Raw genomic sequence first — 18312 nt, forward strand, 5'->3', positions numbered from 1 at the left:
CATCTGTAAGGGAAACACTGCATGTTGCTCTGTACCTGCTGGGTGTGTAAATAACAATTGTTTGCTTACAAGTTCTCCATAGCAACTTAAAAGGTGATGATACATAAATGTGTTGTTTCCAGGTTTAAGGTATTTATCAACCAAAATCAACACAACAGTTCTGAGAGGTGAAGATGTGGAGATTTTGAATGTTTGTCCAGTTTAAAGGTGTGACCATTTAGATCATTTAATTATAAGGCGATGGTTGCAGCCTGAGTACACATCAATAAAGCTGCATAATTTACGACGCAGACAAATAATTGAATCAGTGGTAGAAATACTTTTAAAACATCCTGTATAATTTTACTTGAAGCCAACCCCACGATTGTTGAGTTTTTTCCCCTTGTTTGTTCCTTTCTCAGTTTGTTGTTAAAGGACTGTGGTATAAACTGATAAGCACACAAACAAAAACAGTGAAATAGGAAAAATCACCAAATACCGTTGCTTCAGCAGCAAGAATGTGACTTTTCCACCCAAAGACAGGTCAAAGAAATCAGCTCAGATTTCATATGCACACAGGATTTCTTACGCTGGAGAACGAAATGCGTCGACATGTCGTATGATTCAGTGAAAGAGAGAAAAAAAAAAAGCAGCGGCACAGTAACTTTAAACCGGTTTTTATAATTGTACAATTTCTATAAAACAAAGGGTAGCTGACAAACAGCCCTCAGCATGTCGTACTGCATCAGGAACTGGTATGAAAATCATCAGACACATGACGATAACGATTGTCAGGACTGGTGAAGCTCATTTTCTGGTAGAATAACAATATAATAATAATAATAATAATAATAATAATAATACTGGCAGACAGATTCAGTCTCTCAGCAGGGACAGGAGAGGCAGAAAAAGAATGTGCTTGTTAACATGTGCTTCTTTGTTTCAATCTAACTGCAGCTAATAGGGGCTTCAATTTAAACTTCAAATTGATTCATTAATATACACATTGTTACGTCGGCCCTGAAAACATCATCAAATAAAAAAAACACTGATCCTATTGAACCGTTCAGGAGGGAGACGTCACTCTGGGCTCAGAGTGCTCTTTGATGGAGATTTGAACTTTAGTCAACATTATATACAAAAGCATTTTCATTTCATATCAGTACCTAAGCTAACACACTCTCACACACCAACGTAAAGGATAAGGCTGAAATTTTTCTTTGTCAACAAATCACATGAAAAGACCAAAACCAATAATGATTTTAACCGTACTAAAAGTATTAGTATTAATTTAAAAAAATAAATAAAAGTAAATATTTGTGAGCTGTTTTTAAAGGTTTATGTCTTGATTAGGGAACAAACAGGTTCAGGAAGTCAAATTAAGAGACCAACTAACACATTATTGACTTTGTCTCTTCATGGGATTTAGTGACAATAAGACAAATCCAGAAAATCATCAGCATTAAAGGAGAGAAACAGAGGAGTGAGACAACATTTCACCAAGAAAAAAAAAAACCCAAAACATCTGCATAAATGTTGCTCATGCAGAGCAAACTCCTCTCAAACACAACTGCTCACATTATGTTGAACATTAAATAATTAGTTCACCACAATTACAAAAGTAAATTTGGTATCTAGTGGTGCCCAGGTTTTGAGATACACACCTCTGCCTATACACCGACACAATGAATGAGTGAAATATTATATATGACACTCGAAAGACATTTAAAAAACTGAGCATCAATATGTCCTGATGACTGTGGAGACTCCTCAGACCAGACTGAGATTTCACTGGAGCTACTGAGGGAAGCAAAAAAAAAAACAACTAAAATATGGTTTTAATAATTTTATTTTCCATTATCAAGTAAACTGTTGATTATTTTCTCCATTATTCAATTAATTGAAAATAGCAAATGAACAAAGCCCAAATGAACATATTCAGATCTATTGTCAGTTCAAAACCAAAAACCAAACACTCATATATGAGAAGTTGAAAATAGTGAATTTTAACTTAAAAAAAAAAACAAAAAAAAAAAACATGATTGAAATGATTTATCAATCCCAAAAATAGTTGCTCAATCATTTTCTGTCAATCACCTAATTTAAATTCAACATTCAACATAAAAATCAAAAAATATATGAATTAATAAATAAAAAACAAACAAATTAAAAAAAAAAAGTTAAAGAGTGAGCTCTGTGGTATTAACTGCAACACAGAAATCTCACTTCAAGGTCCATTTAGTAGCTGTTCTGGAGCTTTCGATCAAGCTGTTATTTTTATTTATGTTTTTGTCTCGTCTATTTAAGGCAAAAAAAGAACCAAAAATAGTAAATATCTCATAACCTGGACAAACCTGCACAACGCAGTACCACAAAGGTTCATTTAAAAAAAATATTTTGTAATTCTGGTGAACTGTTGCTAAAAATTATAAGAATATTAGAATCTACTAACACAGGATATGTGGTAAAAGAAACCAAATTAAAAAGTAATCGACATCAAGGCACTGGACACGTTTGAGACAATGGCACATAGCTGGTAGGGAGACGAACAGAGGGGAGGAAAGTGGTCAAGGCCCTGTGTTATTTTACACTGAAGTGCTGGCAGTATTTGTACCATCATGTATGAGATGATAAATACCACGACAAACTGAGGAGACCTAAAACTGTTTTTCATCATCGCAGGAATTTGGTCTTTGTGGAGAATCAGGGCTTGCATGATTAGACATTTAGAGCTGCCCAGGTGGGAAAAAGGTGTCAGTTGGTCCCCGTTGGCTACCCTGGTCTACGAGGTGTGTGTGACCGTGCACTACAGGTCGGGATAAACATGGAGTCCAAACAGTGCAGGAGGCCATTCTAGGCCACAGGATAAAATGCATAAATCTCATCTTTCAGTCACATCTGCACAAACCCTGTGATCATCAGTGGGTACATCCCAGAACCCTCAGTCGCTCCTGGACCGGAAACCGATCCAGTTTGTCATCATGGACGAGGTTAAAATGAGCTCATTTCTTGCTTGGAGGAGCGAGACCAGGATTCACTTGAAGGTGCAGTCCAGGACCAAAATTCACCTCTCATTCATTTGTACGTCTGTTTTCACCTCCAGCTGCAAACAGACCTGTCGCCTTCACTTCCATCTGAGTCTCATTCAGAAAATAAAAATAACAACCCTCGAACAACAATCATGGCATCGTATGATGTAAACCATATAAATAAATGATTACAAACTAGACACACCCTGTAATTCTTCACTGCTGTCTCAACAAATTCCTTCACAGTACTTGTTTCATTTGACCATGAGTCCAAAACCCAAATATACTCACTTCATTAACAAACATGACAAATAAAACACTTGAAATCTCTCAGAGGCTGGAAGTGACACGTTTGGGAAACTTTGCTCAAAAAATAACTAAAATGATGCATTGATTATCAAGAGTTTTCTGATTAGTTTTGCAAGTATTTGGTCATAAAAAAAAAGGCTTGGACAAATTAAAAGTTTGACCTGATGATCACACTTCATGGAGAGTTAGAAAACTTTATCCCGAGGGACACAAAAATGTCTGTACCACAGACTGTCTATAAACCTGAACGTAGACTCCGGGTCTGAGAAGTGAAGCCAGTGCTGAAGAGCCTTAAACCTTCATCCTATCTAATGACCATCAGGGGCGACTCCACTGGTTGTAAGAAGAAGTCTGATTGTATTGAAGTCTATGGGAAAATGTCTCTACTTCTCACTGATTTATTACCTCAGTGAACGTTTTCCTGATGAGTTTATGGTCTCAGTCTCTAGTTTCAAGTCTTCTTCAACACAACATGATGTTCATTTATTAGATTATGGTCCATTTAGAGGAAAATAGATCATAAAGCAGGGTATGCATTAGGGCGGGGCTACCATGTGATTGACAGACTGTACCAGACACGGCAACCTGCCTGACAATCAGGATAGAGAACAGAGCAGGTCAGCTCCACCCCTCACTCCTCCTCAGCTCCACCTTCTCCTCCAAATATGGTTTCTTCTGGTTTCAGAAAACCAAGATGGCAACAGACAAGTTACAAACTCGCTTCAGAACGGCAGCTGACAAACCAGTGGGTGACATCACAGTGGGTTGCCACTTGACGCCAACAAGGGGAAGCGTAATGAAGGGAATTGAGATGTACCCAGTGTTTTCCTCTCTCTTGCAGAATATTTAAACTACTACACTTCCTCTGAAGGATGTTTACTTCATGTTCGAGCCACAGTTCATCAAAATGAAACAGCAAAATCCAAATTTGTGCTTCGGTTGTTAAAAACAAGCTCGACTGCATGTACCTTTTCATGTGTAATTATTGATGTGTGGAAGTCAAATATTTGGTACAACAACAAGCCAAAATCATAAAAAGGTTAAAATTACATGTAGCTTTCTTAACGGTCTACTTCATTTTGTACAAACATTAAAAATGGCTTTTTTAAATTATTATTTTTTAAGACAAAACAAGTCTCAGAGGCGCGTTGCTATGCCGTGCAGAGACTAAGTACCGAGGTCGGTTTGGATTTAAGCACCCGTGAGTAGAAAGAACGAACCGTGGTGTGAGTTAACACAAGCATGCAGACCCAGAACCAGAACCAGACCCAGAACTGGTCCAGATCAAATCCTTCTTCAGCCACAGTTCCAGGGAGCAACGTGTTCGGCTGCAGCAGTCAGTCCGGGGCAGTGCAGCTGCTCCATCATTGGTTTTTTTGTTTTGTTTTTTTTTTGTTTTTTGGAAAAGAGCGCTAAGCCTCCAGCCTGGTGACAGAGGAGGGCTGATCCTGTACATGTTCCCCACATGAAGACACTGCAGTGTGGAGCCACAGATGTTCAGTATTAAACTAATAAAAAAAGAAATAATCACATAAATAAATTATGTTAACGATAGAGTGGTGTATTTATTCAAGTACAAATCTGAAGTACTTGTACTCTGAGGGAAATATTGTACACTTATCCGACAGCATTAGTTTAAAAATGTATATTTTTTCATACAAAATAGATGAAAATCTTATAAAACATGAAGCTTTGTTTTCAAACATTTCCTGGTTCCAGGTTTTTTTCTGCGTTTTATTTCAATTATTTCAATTGTTTTATTTTAGTTATTTTATTTTAATATTTTAGTTGTGATTCTCAGTATTTTCCTAATTTCACACAAATAACAATAAAAACACAATAACAATCAATTAATCAAACAATTGATTGAGAAAATAATCAGGAGATTATCGAGAAAGGGGAAAAATTAGTTTCAACCAACTACAGCAGTGAAATGCTTTTAAATTGATGCATCACTCGTAATAATCCAATCATATAATAACAGAAGGGCCATTTCTCTGCATCAAGTACTTTTACTTATAATACTTTAAGTACATATTCCTCATCATACTTAGATACTTGAATAACATATTCAATGCAGGACTTTTAGCTGTAGCAAAGTATTTTACAGTGTGGTATCAGTACATTCCCTCCACCACTGAAAATGTACAGACGAAATAAATAATGTAAAGTTTATTTATTTATTACTTTTTATTACGCTGAAGCGCTGTGTCTGTCAACTATCAGTGTTTAATTTCCTTTAACAACAGACCTTTTTTACAGGAAGTCTGATAAATCTGAGCTGTCAGAAAAATTCAACTTTCCTCAGTCGTTGTTACGACTCAGATGTTGAATGTTGGAAACCCGTAATTACAGTAACTGTGATAGGACATGAACGCAGCATAAGACTGCAAACCTCAAGGGCTCATGGGAAACAGTGTTAAAGGGTTGCTAAAAAACATAAATATTAAATAAACACCAACATGAGAGCCAGTGTTCTCGAAAGATGTGAGCTTTGTCAGACTGTTCAGAGTCGTTTGAAACGTCAGTGAGTTCTTCTGATTTCTGGAACAATTTCACAGTTTCACTTTGGCTCCTGATGACGTGACTTTATGAAAAGCTACAAAAATTTTAGTTATCATCAAAATAAGAAAGATGAAACAACATCTTATAATTATGAATTTTATACTTATAAAATAATTATTTTACTAATTCTTGTTTCATTTATGTATTTTTCTGTAATTTATCGATGTGATTATTTATTAATTTTTTTGATATTGAAATCTTGGCTCCATAACTGCAAACATCCACGCTGCGTCACAACCAAGTCTCTACACCTCCACCTGCAGAGTGCAGCACTGCGTCACTCTGGGGGAGGAGAGAAAGTAAAAAGCTCAGGTGCACAATTGAAGGTGGGGGGGCAGAGAGTTGGTTTGGAGGGGTCAGAAGGTTTCCGAGTCCTCCGAGTCGTTCTCGGTGGTTCCCTCGCTGGAGGGTCTGGAGGGGTTCCTGGGGCTGCGTGGCCCCCGAGGGCCGGTGGCTGGGCCTTTACCCCCCTGGTGGGGCAGCTGCCTCAGCAAGGAGCCTGGGGAGGGGGCCCCGGAGCTGCAAGGGGAGCATAAAGGCATCATGGTAGCCAGAATGAGAGCCAGACAGTCAGCCACCTCTCTGCTAGGAGCACAAGCCAGAGCAGGGGTCAGACCTGAGGTAGAGAGACAGAGAGAAAGCCAGGAAGGAAGAGAGAGAGAGAGGGAGGAAGGGAGGAGGGAGAGGGACAAAAGGGAGAAAGGAGGGCGAGACGTGGACATGGAGGAAGCGGAGAAGGCAAAGCAGAGACAAGAGCAGGAGACAGAAGGAGGGACGGAGCAGCATTCCATTAGTGTCCAGCCGGCTGACATGGGGGGGGGGTCACAGGGACGACCACAGCTGACGTCTTCAACTAACACACAAACACATTCAGTCAAAGTCCAACTGAAACCACATTTAGTCGTCAATTTAAAATGATGTCAGATGTCGCAGCGGCATCACAACCACATGTCTTGTTGACCGTGCTGCAGCCAGTAACTGCAGACTGAGGCTAACGGGTCACTTACCACGCTGGTGTTTCTGCTCTATGCAACTTCTGATTGGCTGTATCTAAATAAAGTCTCCGTCTACACAGACACATACGCAAAGGGTTTTCTGTGGAATTAATGCAAATCATCAGGAAACCAAAAAAAATCTGGAGTCAAACCTCAGAGAACACAGGACAGGTGGTTCTCAGAGCAGATCGGTGACTTTTCATTTCAGTTGGACTTTAAAACAAACAAGCGGCAAGAAACAGTTTAATCAGAGTTCCCACAGTCGCCCTGAGGCCTCACTCCTGCAGAGAGAGGGACAGAGTAGCTGCTACTAACGTAACATGTCGGCACTTATGTTGCATTGTGGGTAATGTAGGCATCAGGTTTTGGCCAGGAGGAAGAATGTGTGGAATTAAAAAGATAATATTATCTGATTATGTCGCTTTGTGAGTCTGACAATGTTACAGGAGTTCAAGCTAAATCAGAAGTGCTGTTTTAAAACACAAAGGTTATTTCTGATCATTAGATGCTTGAACTTTAACAAGGTTTTCATGGATTCATTCAATTGTTTGTCTAAAAAACAATTTCCCTCCCTCATTCCCTGTCACCTCTCTCCTGTCTAATAAGCCCAGTGCAGTATTTTAAAACACTGATGGAGAACTAGAAAATCCTCCGACCAGTGGGAACCCTTTTTAAAGACACATTCATTTGCAGCGCACACTGAAAAACTGAAACACTTCATTAGTCAAGCTGAGTTCATGCCGGGACGGAGGGCAACATCCATGCTGACCAGTGACAGTGGCGTGCAGCTAGGTGCCTGGATCAGCCCAGACCAGGTTCATCCTACCGTTCTCATCCACCGTCTGAACGTTGGCTCCTCGGGACAGCAGCTCCTGCACCGCCTGCTTCAGACCGCTGCGAGCCGCCAGGTGGAGAGGACTGACAGGAGCGGACGAGGAGAAGAAAGACAGTGTCATCATACTGTGTCTGTGCAGCTTCCTCCTCTACCTGCTCAGCCTCCTGCTGAGCTTCTACACGTCAAATACACACATCCCCAGTATTATACTGACCAACACATACAATCTTACATCCTCTACTGTACATGGATCATTTCTACTGCATCACATTGCACTGACATTAAAGTCTTTCTGCTGGGGACAGAGGATTTCCATACTCACGTCTGCAGCGCTGCATTTGTGGCATTGATGAGCGCAGTGTCAGACAGTTTCTCCAGGATCAACAACACGCAGTCCTCCTTCCCCTGTGAGGACGACACACCAGGTTATACCAGGCTCCAAAGTCCAGAGAAAGACCTGATCCCAGAGTCTGAAGGTTTTGAAAAGTCTTCCTCAAAAAAAAAAAACAGCTTTTAGAATATATAAAAAAGTCTTAAATGTCCTTTTTACAGCCTGTTGTAGGCAGCGATGTCACTTATTACATGTTTTTATGCCCCCGAGCCGAGAGCTGGAGCTGTACTGTTTTTAGGGTTTTCCGTCCGTCCATCCCAATCTCAATGACACCTAGCCAGAACTTCTTCATATCATACGTTCACCTGGACTCAAGGACAAACTGATTAGATTTTGGTGGCTAAAGGTCAAAGGTAAAGGTCAACGTAACCTCACAAAACATTTCTTAGCCAAACTAATTTATACGTGGACCTTAAATAGGTTATTAATTGTTTAATCCAATTAAGAGGAACCATGCGGTGCCAGACCCCCTCCAGCCTGTGTGACGGCCATGTGTGGTCCATGTATTTGAAGCACAAGAGCTTTGAAAGGCCACGATACAGTGGGTTGTTAAAACCTGTTCAGATTCAAATAAAGATGTATCTTCTCCTCAGGATTCACTGTGACCAGAAAGGAGAACGGGACACAACCTGAAGGGATGCCTGAATGTTGCTTTAACAGGCAGAAGGTTTACAGTGGAGTTAATTCTGTTCATAAGGACGAGAGTTATTGATAAGTTGACTGACAGTGATGACGACCAATCGGTTCATATGTCAATGAAACAGTGGTTTTTAACACAGTAAACACGACCTCAGCTGAACTGAGACTGGGATTCAGACAAACATCACATGGAGGTGGACGCCCCCCTGTGGACACTTACATTACTGCAAGACAGATGCAGGGCGGTGTTGCCATCTTTGTCTGTCAAACTGAGGTTGGCGTTGGCGCTGGTCAGCAGCACCTCTGCAGCACGAAACAGAGATGTAACATTTCAACTGCACAGACCTGGAGCTAAATGACACAACAACAACACACTGCAGCAAAGAGGCCACCAGCCGAGGAAAAGATGTCTGTACCCAGAGCCCCGACTCTGCCCTTCTCTGCCGCCATCATCAGCGCCGTGCGACCTGATTGGTCCACAGCATCATCAGGTGCATCGTGTGACAGGAGCAGCTGGACACAGTCGACATGGCCCGCGAACGCTGCGGCATGAAGAGGAGTCCTGCAGCAGAGAGGGAGGAGTCAAAACAGAAGCAGAGCAGCACACACACACACACACACACACACTTGTACTTCTATCTTAACCTAAACCTAATTCTAACCATAACCAAGTCTTAACCCTCAAAATGTGATTTGAAGGTGTCTCAAAAAGTGAGGACCGGCCAAAATGTCCTCACTTTCCCAAAATGTCCTCACTCTGTTAGTAAAATACTTTTTTTGGTCCTTACTATGTAGCAAGTACAAGCGCACGCACGCACGCACACGCACGCACACACACACACACACACACACACACACACACACGCGTGACTCACCTGCCCTTTGCGTCCTTGCAGCCAGCGATGTCTGATCCCATGGCCTCCAGCAGCAGAGATGCACAGGACTCGTGATCATTCACTCTGTTCACATAAACACAGACAGGATCTCACTGACTTCACTGACAGTGCCTCGTTAATCTGACGGAAACAAATCTCGACTCGTTAGTTTAAAGCAATGAAAGTGAACAACGCTTCATATATGTGTGACTCACACAGCACAGTGCAGAGGGGTGAAGGGGTTCCCATCAATACAGCGACAACCTTTCTGCTCCAGCAGGACCTCAACACACCCCTCCTGACCTACACACACAAAAACACACACACAGTAATGGACAGAAGTCTTCACACTGTTTATTTAATCACAATGAAATCACAATTCCTCCACCCCTGCATCCCCAAACGAAATATATGGTTATTTATTATTATATTTCTAATTATTATTATAGTATTAATATGCATATTTATGCAGCAAGCCACACCCAAAGCAGATCAGATCATCTGCTCATCTGGAGACCCTGTGGTATAAAGACTAGACACATTTCCATTCTTCATTTACATCATTGTTAAGCAGTACGTCCACTATAGGTGGTCGGTCACTGGTCCAGGAACACACAGCATGTTCTCAGTGACGGACACACAGAGACTGACAGAGCTGGTAAAACCTTCATGGATTTTTTAAAAGTAATTTTTTATGCATTCATTATAGTTGCAGCGAGAGAGACACAGGAAAGTTGGGGACAGAGAGGGGATGACATGCTGTGAAGGGCCACAGGTCGGGTTGGAACCCCAGGCCACTGCAGTTAGCTCCACAGGTGAGCCTCTGTGGATTTTTTTTTTTCTGACTGTGTCTGTTCTTGTTCAGGTGATGTTGCTGGGGACGCCGTGCAGCTGCCTGTGCTTCGTTGACCTACAGAACAACCTACAGATGTCACTCATGAGTTTTCCAACCATTACATCTACTTTCAATCAGAGCCGCCCTTTATTACCCAATGCTTAGGTCCAGCAGGGGGTCAACTTAGGACCACTGGGCCCCGGGGCCTGGGATTCAGTGGCAGTACCCCTGGTTCTTCAGTTATGTTTACAAGAACGCGTAGTCACGGACTAACCAACACCATGACGACCTATTGTCCCACATGTACCATGGGAGCAGGACATACAAATTCTGAATGTATAAAAACTGCAGACTGAGTTTATCTCTGAGTGTGTGTCCGGGTGTGAGGAAACTGACCGTAGTAACAGGCCCAGTGCAGCGGTGTGTATCCGCTGTGGTCTCTCAGCGGCGGCAGGGACGGCGGCTCGGAGCAGGCAATGCTCAGCAGCTCGCTCAGCCAGGAGGCGTGGCCTCGGGCGGCGGCCAGGTGGATGGCTGTACGACCCCGAGAGTCGCCGAGCAGAACCGAGGCTTCCTGCTCCAACAGACACTGGATACACTCCTCCTGACCACACAGCAGCTGGAGAGACGAGGGCGTCGCATTAACCACGACTCCGCTATGTTACACTGTTATCAACCATTTTACATCATCACATGTAAAGTCTATAACTGTACGACTTCCACATAGGAGGTACAGAGGAAGAGAAGAAATCTGCTGATACTTACCCCGAGGTGTAGCGCAGTCAGGCCGTGGTTGTCGGCCATGTTTACGTTGGCTTCCCTCTCCAGCAGCAGCGACACAGCATCGACGTGACCTCCCGCCACCGCCAGCATCAGAGGAGTCCTGCAGGCGAGGACGAGGCCGTTAGTGTGTGTGGGTTTCGGGAGGCAGACACCCTCTCTACCTTTAAGATCAGGCTTAAAACTGTCCTGTTTAGTAAAGCTTATAGTTAGGGCTGGCTCAGGTATGTCCTGACCCATCCCTTAGTTATGCTGCTATAGAGCTAGACTGCTGGGGGATTCCCATGATTCACTGGGCGCTCTCTCCCTATTTCTGTCTCTCTCCCCCTCTCTCTCTCGATGACCTCATGCCATTAACTTTGTTTCCTTTTCTCTCCCGTAGTTTGTGCTTCTCCTCTCTCTCCCTCTCTCTGTCCTCATTCTGCAGGTCTCTCTGCCTCGGGAGCAGCAGGATCCAGATCCACCACTACTCATCTTTACTATTAACCACTGTTACCTGTCATCATTATTATTGATAACACCATTACCTACACAGCTGTTCCTGGTCTCTCTCTCTCTCTCTCTCTCTTCTCTCCCCTCTCCTCCCCCTCCCCCTCTTTCTATCTCCTCCTAAACCCAACCGGTCGAGGCAGACGGCCGCCCACCCTGAGCCCGGTTCTGTTGGAGGTTTCTTCCTGTTAAAAGGGAGTTTTTCCTCCCCCCTGTCGCCAAGCGCTTGCTCGTTGTGGGAACTGTTGGGTTTATTCTGTAACAAAGTAAGGTCTTGACCTTACCCTGTAAAGTGCCTTGAGATAATGTATATTATGATTTGGCGCTATACAAATAAAATTGAATTGAATTGAATTGAATAGTGTGAGAACGACAAGACAGGAGGCGACACAGAAAGGAAAGAGATGATCACTCACTGTCCCTGAGAGTCAGCAGCGTCCACAAGGTCTGCACCGTCTGATTCATCCAGCAGGAGGCGCACACAAGGCGTGTGACCGTTCATCACTGCAGGCAGAGAGAGAGAGAGGGAGAGAGAGAGAGGGTGTGACAGAAGGAGAACAAGAAACAGGGGAGTGACAGAAATGTTTATTAATAGTCAGTTAGATGACACATCAGCTCAGTGAGATTAGATTGCGATGACTCTTGTGTCTCCACAGTAGAAAACAGAAAATGAGAATCACAATGAGAAGTGAACTGAATATAAACACATGAAAAATATCTTCAACAAATAACCAGCTCTTATCCACTGATATGAGCAGAAATCATTTATTTGAACAAGCAAGTTGGTTTAAATCCAACTTAGTCAAAAATAATGTCACAGTTTGATTTGAATATATTTTAAAGGTCCCATATTTTACACTTTTCCACTGTTTTATTTGAAGTGTTGATCTCCATCAGAAGATATATTTGTGGTTTTAAGAACCAAAACCATCTCAGTGTAGTTTTACATCTCCTCTCTCAGGCTTCTCTCTGGAGCTCTAGTAACAACAGGTCAGTCAGCCAATCAGAAGAGAGGGTCTGAGTCTCTCTTCTGATTGACTGACTGTTTTCTGAGTGATCCAATAGAAATATAGCAGATTTCAGGTAAACACTTAGAGAAACAAAATCCTGACAGGTTGGAGGGTGGGTCCAGGTGGGCGGGGCTTGGGGAATGGCTGAGAGCAGTGACTGCTTTGTTGTGACATCACAAAGTTCCAGAAGTCCTGACGGCTGGTTTTAAGGCTCAGTTTCTGAATACAGGCTGTGTGCATTTCTCTGTGGACTGAGGCTTTGATACTTTCACAGTATTAATATAGAACCTAGACCTGCTTTATAATCACAAACAGAGATCTACCTTTATACAACATCTCTTATTATTATAAATAAGAGAAAAGGACTTTGGGAAAATGGCTGCAGTTCACATCTCATGGACTGACACTATTGATAGTGGTATTCAAGAGTTTCTGTTCATGCAGCACTGGCCTTTAAATGATCCCCTCCTAAACCACTTTCACTGTATTTGATGGGGCCAAAGTTTATCTGAAGCTACAATCTGAGTCAGAAAGGTGAGGTATCTTCTAAAGTTACAGTCTTATAAATAACATAAAGGCTCTTTGTACTTTCATTGCACACATATGAGAGTAAAACTCCAAAAGCAGAGAGGTGGTGTTGTTTGGCCTCTAAAATCCTCATAAAAGAAGTGCACGAAAAAGTAATGAGTCTAAAGTGTTTACTACACTATTTTTTAGAAAAATGTGAATATTCTTAAAGATGGTAACATGCTTGAAAATTTGAGTCTAGGTTGAGGAAAGAGAAATAACCCAATGGGCAAAAGTATGTGGACACCTGAACGTTATACCCACATGGGTAAAGCATGGGTATTAATCTGCTGCTGTAACAACCTTTACTTAATATTGTTTAATTTTATCTGTTTTAATTCCTGATGAGGTCCAATCACAGTTCGCGATTGAATCCCTTTGTGCACAGGAGTATTATCATCTTGAAGCAATAACACCTTCCTCAAACACAGTTAGAAGAGCAACATGGTGTAAAATACAGTCTGTTGTTGCATTAAACATGAAAACAGCCCCAGTCCTCAAAGTGTCCACATACTTTTGGCACCAGATGTTAGCAGTGACAGGGAAACAGAAAGCCTAAACAACATTCAAACAACAAGAGTTTGACCCTGAACACACCTGCCAGGTGCACGGGGGTGCGTCCGTACTGCGTGTCGGTGGAGTGCGGTGACGCCCCCTGACTGAGGAGGGTGTGAACGCAGTCAGTGTGGCCCCGAAGGGCAGCCAGGGCCAGCGGGGTCCTCCCCATCTCGTCCCCCTGGTCCACCTCCCTCTCCCCCTGCAGCAGCACCTCCAGAGCCTGAGCGTGGCCATGGTACGCCTGTGCAAAGAGACACAGACTCTTTATTTAAACATTTAAATATTTACCCATGTGACACCGAGGAAGCTCAGGAAACAGACCATTAGAAGTGAAGAACTGTTTCAACATCCTTTCTCTGGTCTCCTCTTACTGTTCAAATTGATTTTAAAGGAGAATTCATTCATCTATAACCTATAGAAGCTAACTGCTTCTATTTGGAAACACAACAACGTAACTACAGTTTAACACTCACACATACGTTAAACAATAGTTAAGGGACATTTCTATTCTTTTACATTGCATCTTAATGTTCTTCTGCTGTTTTTCCTTTTGTTTTTTAATATTTGAATATTTTATTTTATGCATTTTATAATGAATCATGTAAACGTGCAACACAAATAGAAAAAAAAAATTTCAACATTAATGAACAACTGAATTTTTTTCTGAAATCAAAAAAAAAGAAATGGTGGAAATATGTTGGTATTTTGAGGGTGTTGAGGTGTGTGAGACTCACAGCGAGGTGCAGCGGGCTCCTGGCGTTAGGAGATTCGGGGTCGTCATGGTGACTGTCGTCTCTGTGCAGCAGCTGCAGATCACAACATCAACAACATCAACACGTTTTTTTTAATTTGCTGCCTGAACCTGCAGCCATTTTCCCCTCTGACAGTCCACGCGAGTCCTGTGTCACCATGTTTGACTCAAGTCAGGAGGAAGAGACACAAAGATCCCCAAGATTCCCAAAGCAGCACTTCAGAGCGAGTGCACACACGTCTCTGAGCATCAGCTCTCTGTGGAGCTGAAGATGATACTTAAAGCACTTCAAGCTTTTCATATTTAACTGTCTGTGGGCTGGGATTTCAATCAAATCTACATTGTGATAAAGTTAAACAAAGTCAACTCTGGTTGAGCTGCTGCTCATATTCAACCTACAATGAGGCACCGACACTTCCTGTTAGTTTCATCTTTTGTCAACGTCAACATTTCTGTATGAAACATGCTGTAAAATGAATGAAAAGATAAAGAGAAGATAGAGAAGATGAAAATCTCAGAAAATACCATCAGGAAAGAGAGAAGAGAAGAAGATATCAGGTGAGAAGAGGAGGAGGAGGATGACAGAAAGTCAGGGAGTTAAGTTTTAAGAGTCTTAAATAAAACATGTAGCTTCAGTTCGTCCTGTAGATTGTGAGGCTTCTTCGTATGCTGTTAACCCTCTGCAGGTGGGTCAGTCACTCGTTTACCCACAGGTAAAGGCTTCAGGGAAACACCCCCTCAGCTGAAAACGGTCTGTAACATGGATTTTACTCTCACTTTTAGCCTTCAGATGATTTGATGAGGTGGTGGAATGTGTTTGTGTGCCGCTGCATTGACAGTATGATCAGACAACAGATGGAGAAAAACGCCTGCAGCTACTCTCCAACAACACAACTATTTCCTCCATGTGGCCCTAAGATCTCACAGGCCTCAGTGAGCAAACGCACCAGTTCCAGACAGTGCCTGTGTCCGTAGGCGGCGGCGTAGTGGACGGGGCTGTAGCCCTGTTTGTCCTTCAGCGAGGCCGTCGCTCCACTCTGAAGCAGAAACTCCAAACATCTGGAACACAAACACAACAACAAACACAACATCACTGTTATCGTTCACGACGGAAACTTACACATGTACTGAAGCGTGGAGACGACAAAAGGCTCCGTAACTTCCTCAAATATCTGGATAATGCAGTTTTTGCAAATGTTAGTCAAACAGGGGGAACAGGTGGATTTGTTGGGGACTATTTTCAGCAGCGGAATAATCCACCTTCAGTGTTCTAGTGAGTATTTGACACAATCTGTAATTTAAATTTAAAGCTGTGAAGATTTTCCTTTGTGCACTGCATTGTGTGACAACAGTGTGACATCACTGTGCGAAATAAAGCCATAATTAACACCAAGGAGCCCTAATTATTATATCATTATTTTTCATGTTTACGCATTGAAAGGTGAGAAATAAAACAGTTTGCTTGGAGATTATTTCAGAGCAGCTCCTCAGTGTCCAGCTGTGCCAGCTGTGTGGGACATTACGTGGGGTTTTTAGTTTATTAAGTGTTGTAGGGTGTTTCTGCCACACAATCTGCACATGTCACTGTGATTTTATTTCACCTATTTCACCTATTCTTATTTAGTTATTTATTGAGTCCCTTGTTGTGCATCCCTACAGGTTTTTCCTGCACAGTCCAGCAGCAGCTCAATGTCTCGAGTCTGATATTAACAGGGTCAGTTGTGATGCTGAACCTTGCAGGTTCACAGCAGGTTTGCAAACCTGGAAAAACCTGCAGGAGTCTGGACAGAAGCTGAAAAATGTCCCCTCATTTTGCAAATGTGTTAAAATGTTTTAATTACATTTCTTGTTTTTTGCTGCATATAGGCCTCCTGGTCTATTTTTTTAAGCACAGCACAGGACCTAATCAAGCACTTTAATGAGCTGGTTTCCAGAATCCCACGTGAGAATTAAGGTTAATTGAGGCTACGACTAACGATTACTTTCTTTATCGATCAATCTACAAATGTATTTTCTTGATTAATTGTTTTATCTACAAAATGTATAAATTATTAAATCAAATTAGGATTCATTTTCTGTCAATCAACTAAACAATTGACTTCACAGATCTAGTTTAATTTAGGGAAACTTAAAAAAAAAATTTAACTTTGGGCTCCTCATCCTCATCCCTGATCCATTTCCTTAGAGAATAAGTTGAAACTCTATGTTGCATTACAATGTTTAGCTGTTGTGTTTGTTTCCTTCAATATTTTGCTTTATTTATTGCTTGATTTCTCTTTGTGTCGGTTTTCTGTTGGAGTGACTCAATAAATTCATATGAATTGTTGTAAAGAGGCTGATGTTTGTTTCTCTTTAGACACAACAAAAATCAAGTTTTTTTTTGTTTTTTTTTAAGTAGGCACAGATGTTTTTGATTAGACATGATTTAGTTACTTTTCCTGTGTTTGTTTATATTCAGAAGCTGTTTGGAACTGGTCAAATGTCACATATTTATTTATCTCTTCATGTTTGTGTCAGTGTGGACTCACAGCGCTGCCTCTTTCTCTCTCTCCGCCTGGACTCCTTCACTCTCCGGCTCCAGAGCAACGCGACGCCTGTGTGGGTGTGGGGGGGTGGACCAGGGAGGGAGAGTGAGAAAAAAGAGGGTAAACACATTAACTCAAACAGCAGCGTCTTTCTACCACTGACAACAAGTAAGTGCAGAACTACGGGGCTGCACGCTGCATCATACACTGCAGAGATGTCGAACCTGGAGGCCGTGCATGAGTACCCCCATCTCAGCAGCACCTCCGGTTACCACGGAAACAGTGAGGTGTGATCCATCAGGTTTCTATATGTGGTAACAGTAGACAGCTACCCAGGGTGTCAGAAGAGGAGGATATTTCCAGTTTCTATCCTCACCAGGTTGTGAAGTACTTTTTCACAAAAAATACAGTATATGATATGAATTAGTGAATCATGACTTTTTTTCTTTTTTTTCCAGCTCCAATAATCATCTCACGACACCTCAGATTCATCTTGTGACCCTTCAAAGGAGACCAACTTCTAGGTTGGGAACAAGTGGACTAAACTAGTTAACTGGATCTAAAATAGATGAAACTAGTTCCAGCTCAAGCAGCTCCAACAGTAAAATGTTGTTTATACAGTGATGCATCTGTTACTGAAAATATGATCATAATGTTAACATTTTTTTGCAGAATTATAACTTTTACTTCTGTACTTTTACTTAGTAAGATTTTAAATGCTTTAAAAAACTTTTACTTGTGATGGAGAATTTTGACTTTGTTGTATTGGTACTGAAAACAACACTGACACCTCATCACCTCTAAAGATGATGTGGAAAACAGTTGCTTTTTTCCACAGAGTAACATGATCATTCATGTGGAGGTCTGTCTGTGACCACCTGATGAATCTCAGTCCAGTGCTCCCTCTCTTTTGTCTCTGTGTTTGGTCTCCACCAGCTCCTGAGGGAAACATCTAAATGCTCCACTATGTTCAGCAGCTGCTCTCTGGCTGTGTCTGTCTGCTGTAAAGTTGTTGTTCAGACATATAAACAACCGTCACTCACCAAAAAGATAGCGAACCTTAGCATTGTTACATTGTTTTCACATTTAACACTTTGTTACTGTAAAAATATACATTTATACAATATAAGCTTTTAGTAAAGGATGTGAATACTTCTACCACCACTGTGTGTCTCCCTGC

General features: G+C 41.8%; 1 protein-coding gene across 4 annotated transcripts in view; it reads right to left on the reverse strand.

Moving 5' to 3' along the window:
- Window positions 1–640: 640 nt before the first annotated feature.
- Window positions 641–18312, reverse strand: part of ankrd44 (ankyrin repeat domain 44) — a 42897-nt gene continuing 25225 nt past the window's right edge. For 2 of the 4 annotated variants that reach the window (XM_071483638.1, XM_071483631.1), the window contains exons 15-28: window positions 17136–17201; window positions 15555–15666; window positions 14591–14662; window positions 13896–14097; window positions 12138–12225; window positions 11218–11335; window positions 10849–11071; window positions 9833–9920; window positions 9618–9701; window positions 9159–9304; window positions 8963–9045; window positions 8035–8117; window positions 7704–7795; window positions 641–6498 (exon numbers count right to left, since the gene is read on the reverse strand). In XM_071483638.1, coding sequence (XP_071339739.1) covers window positions 6239–6498; window positions 7704–7795; window positions 8035–8117; window positions 8963–9045; window positions 9159–9304; window positions 9618–9701; window positions 9833–9920; window positions 10849–11071; window positions 11218–11335; window positions 12138–12225; window positions 13896–14097; window positions 14591–14662; window positions 15555–15666; window positions 17136–17201 — 1717 coding nt within the window. In that variant the 3' untranslated portion in view covers window positions 641–6238. The remainder of the gene's footprint in view (window positions 6499–7703; window positions 7796–8034; window positions 8118–8962; window positions 9046–9158; window positions 9305–9617; window positions 9702–9832; window positions 9921–10848; window positions 11072–11217; window positions 11336–12137; window positions 12226–13895; window positions 14098–14590; window positions 14663–15554; window positions 15667–17135; window positions 17202–18312) is intronic. The other 2 variants (XM_071483647.1, XM_071483657.1) reach the window with 1 other exon arrangement.

Source organism: Trachinotus anak, unplaced genomic scaffold (assembly GCF_046630095.1).
Source record: "Trachinotus anak isolate AG129_WGS33_773 ecotype Australia unplaced genomic scaffold, CSIRO_AGI_Tana_v1 ptg000001l, whole genome shotgun sequence".
Classification (NCBI taxonomy): Eukaryota; Metazoa; Chordata; class Actinopteri; order Carangiformes; family Carangidae; genus Trachinotus; species Trachinotus anak.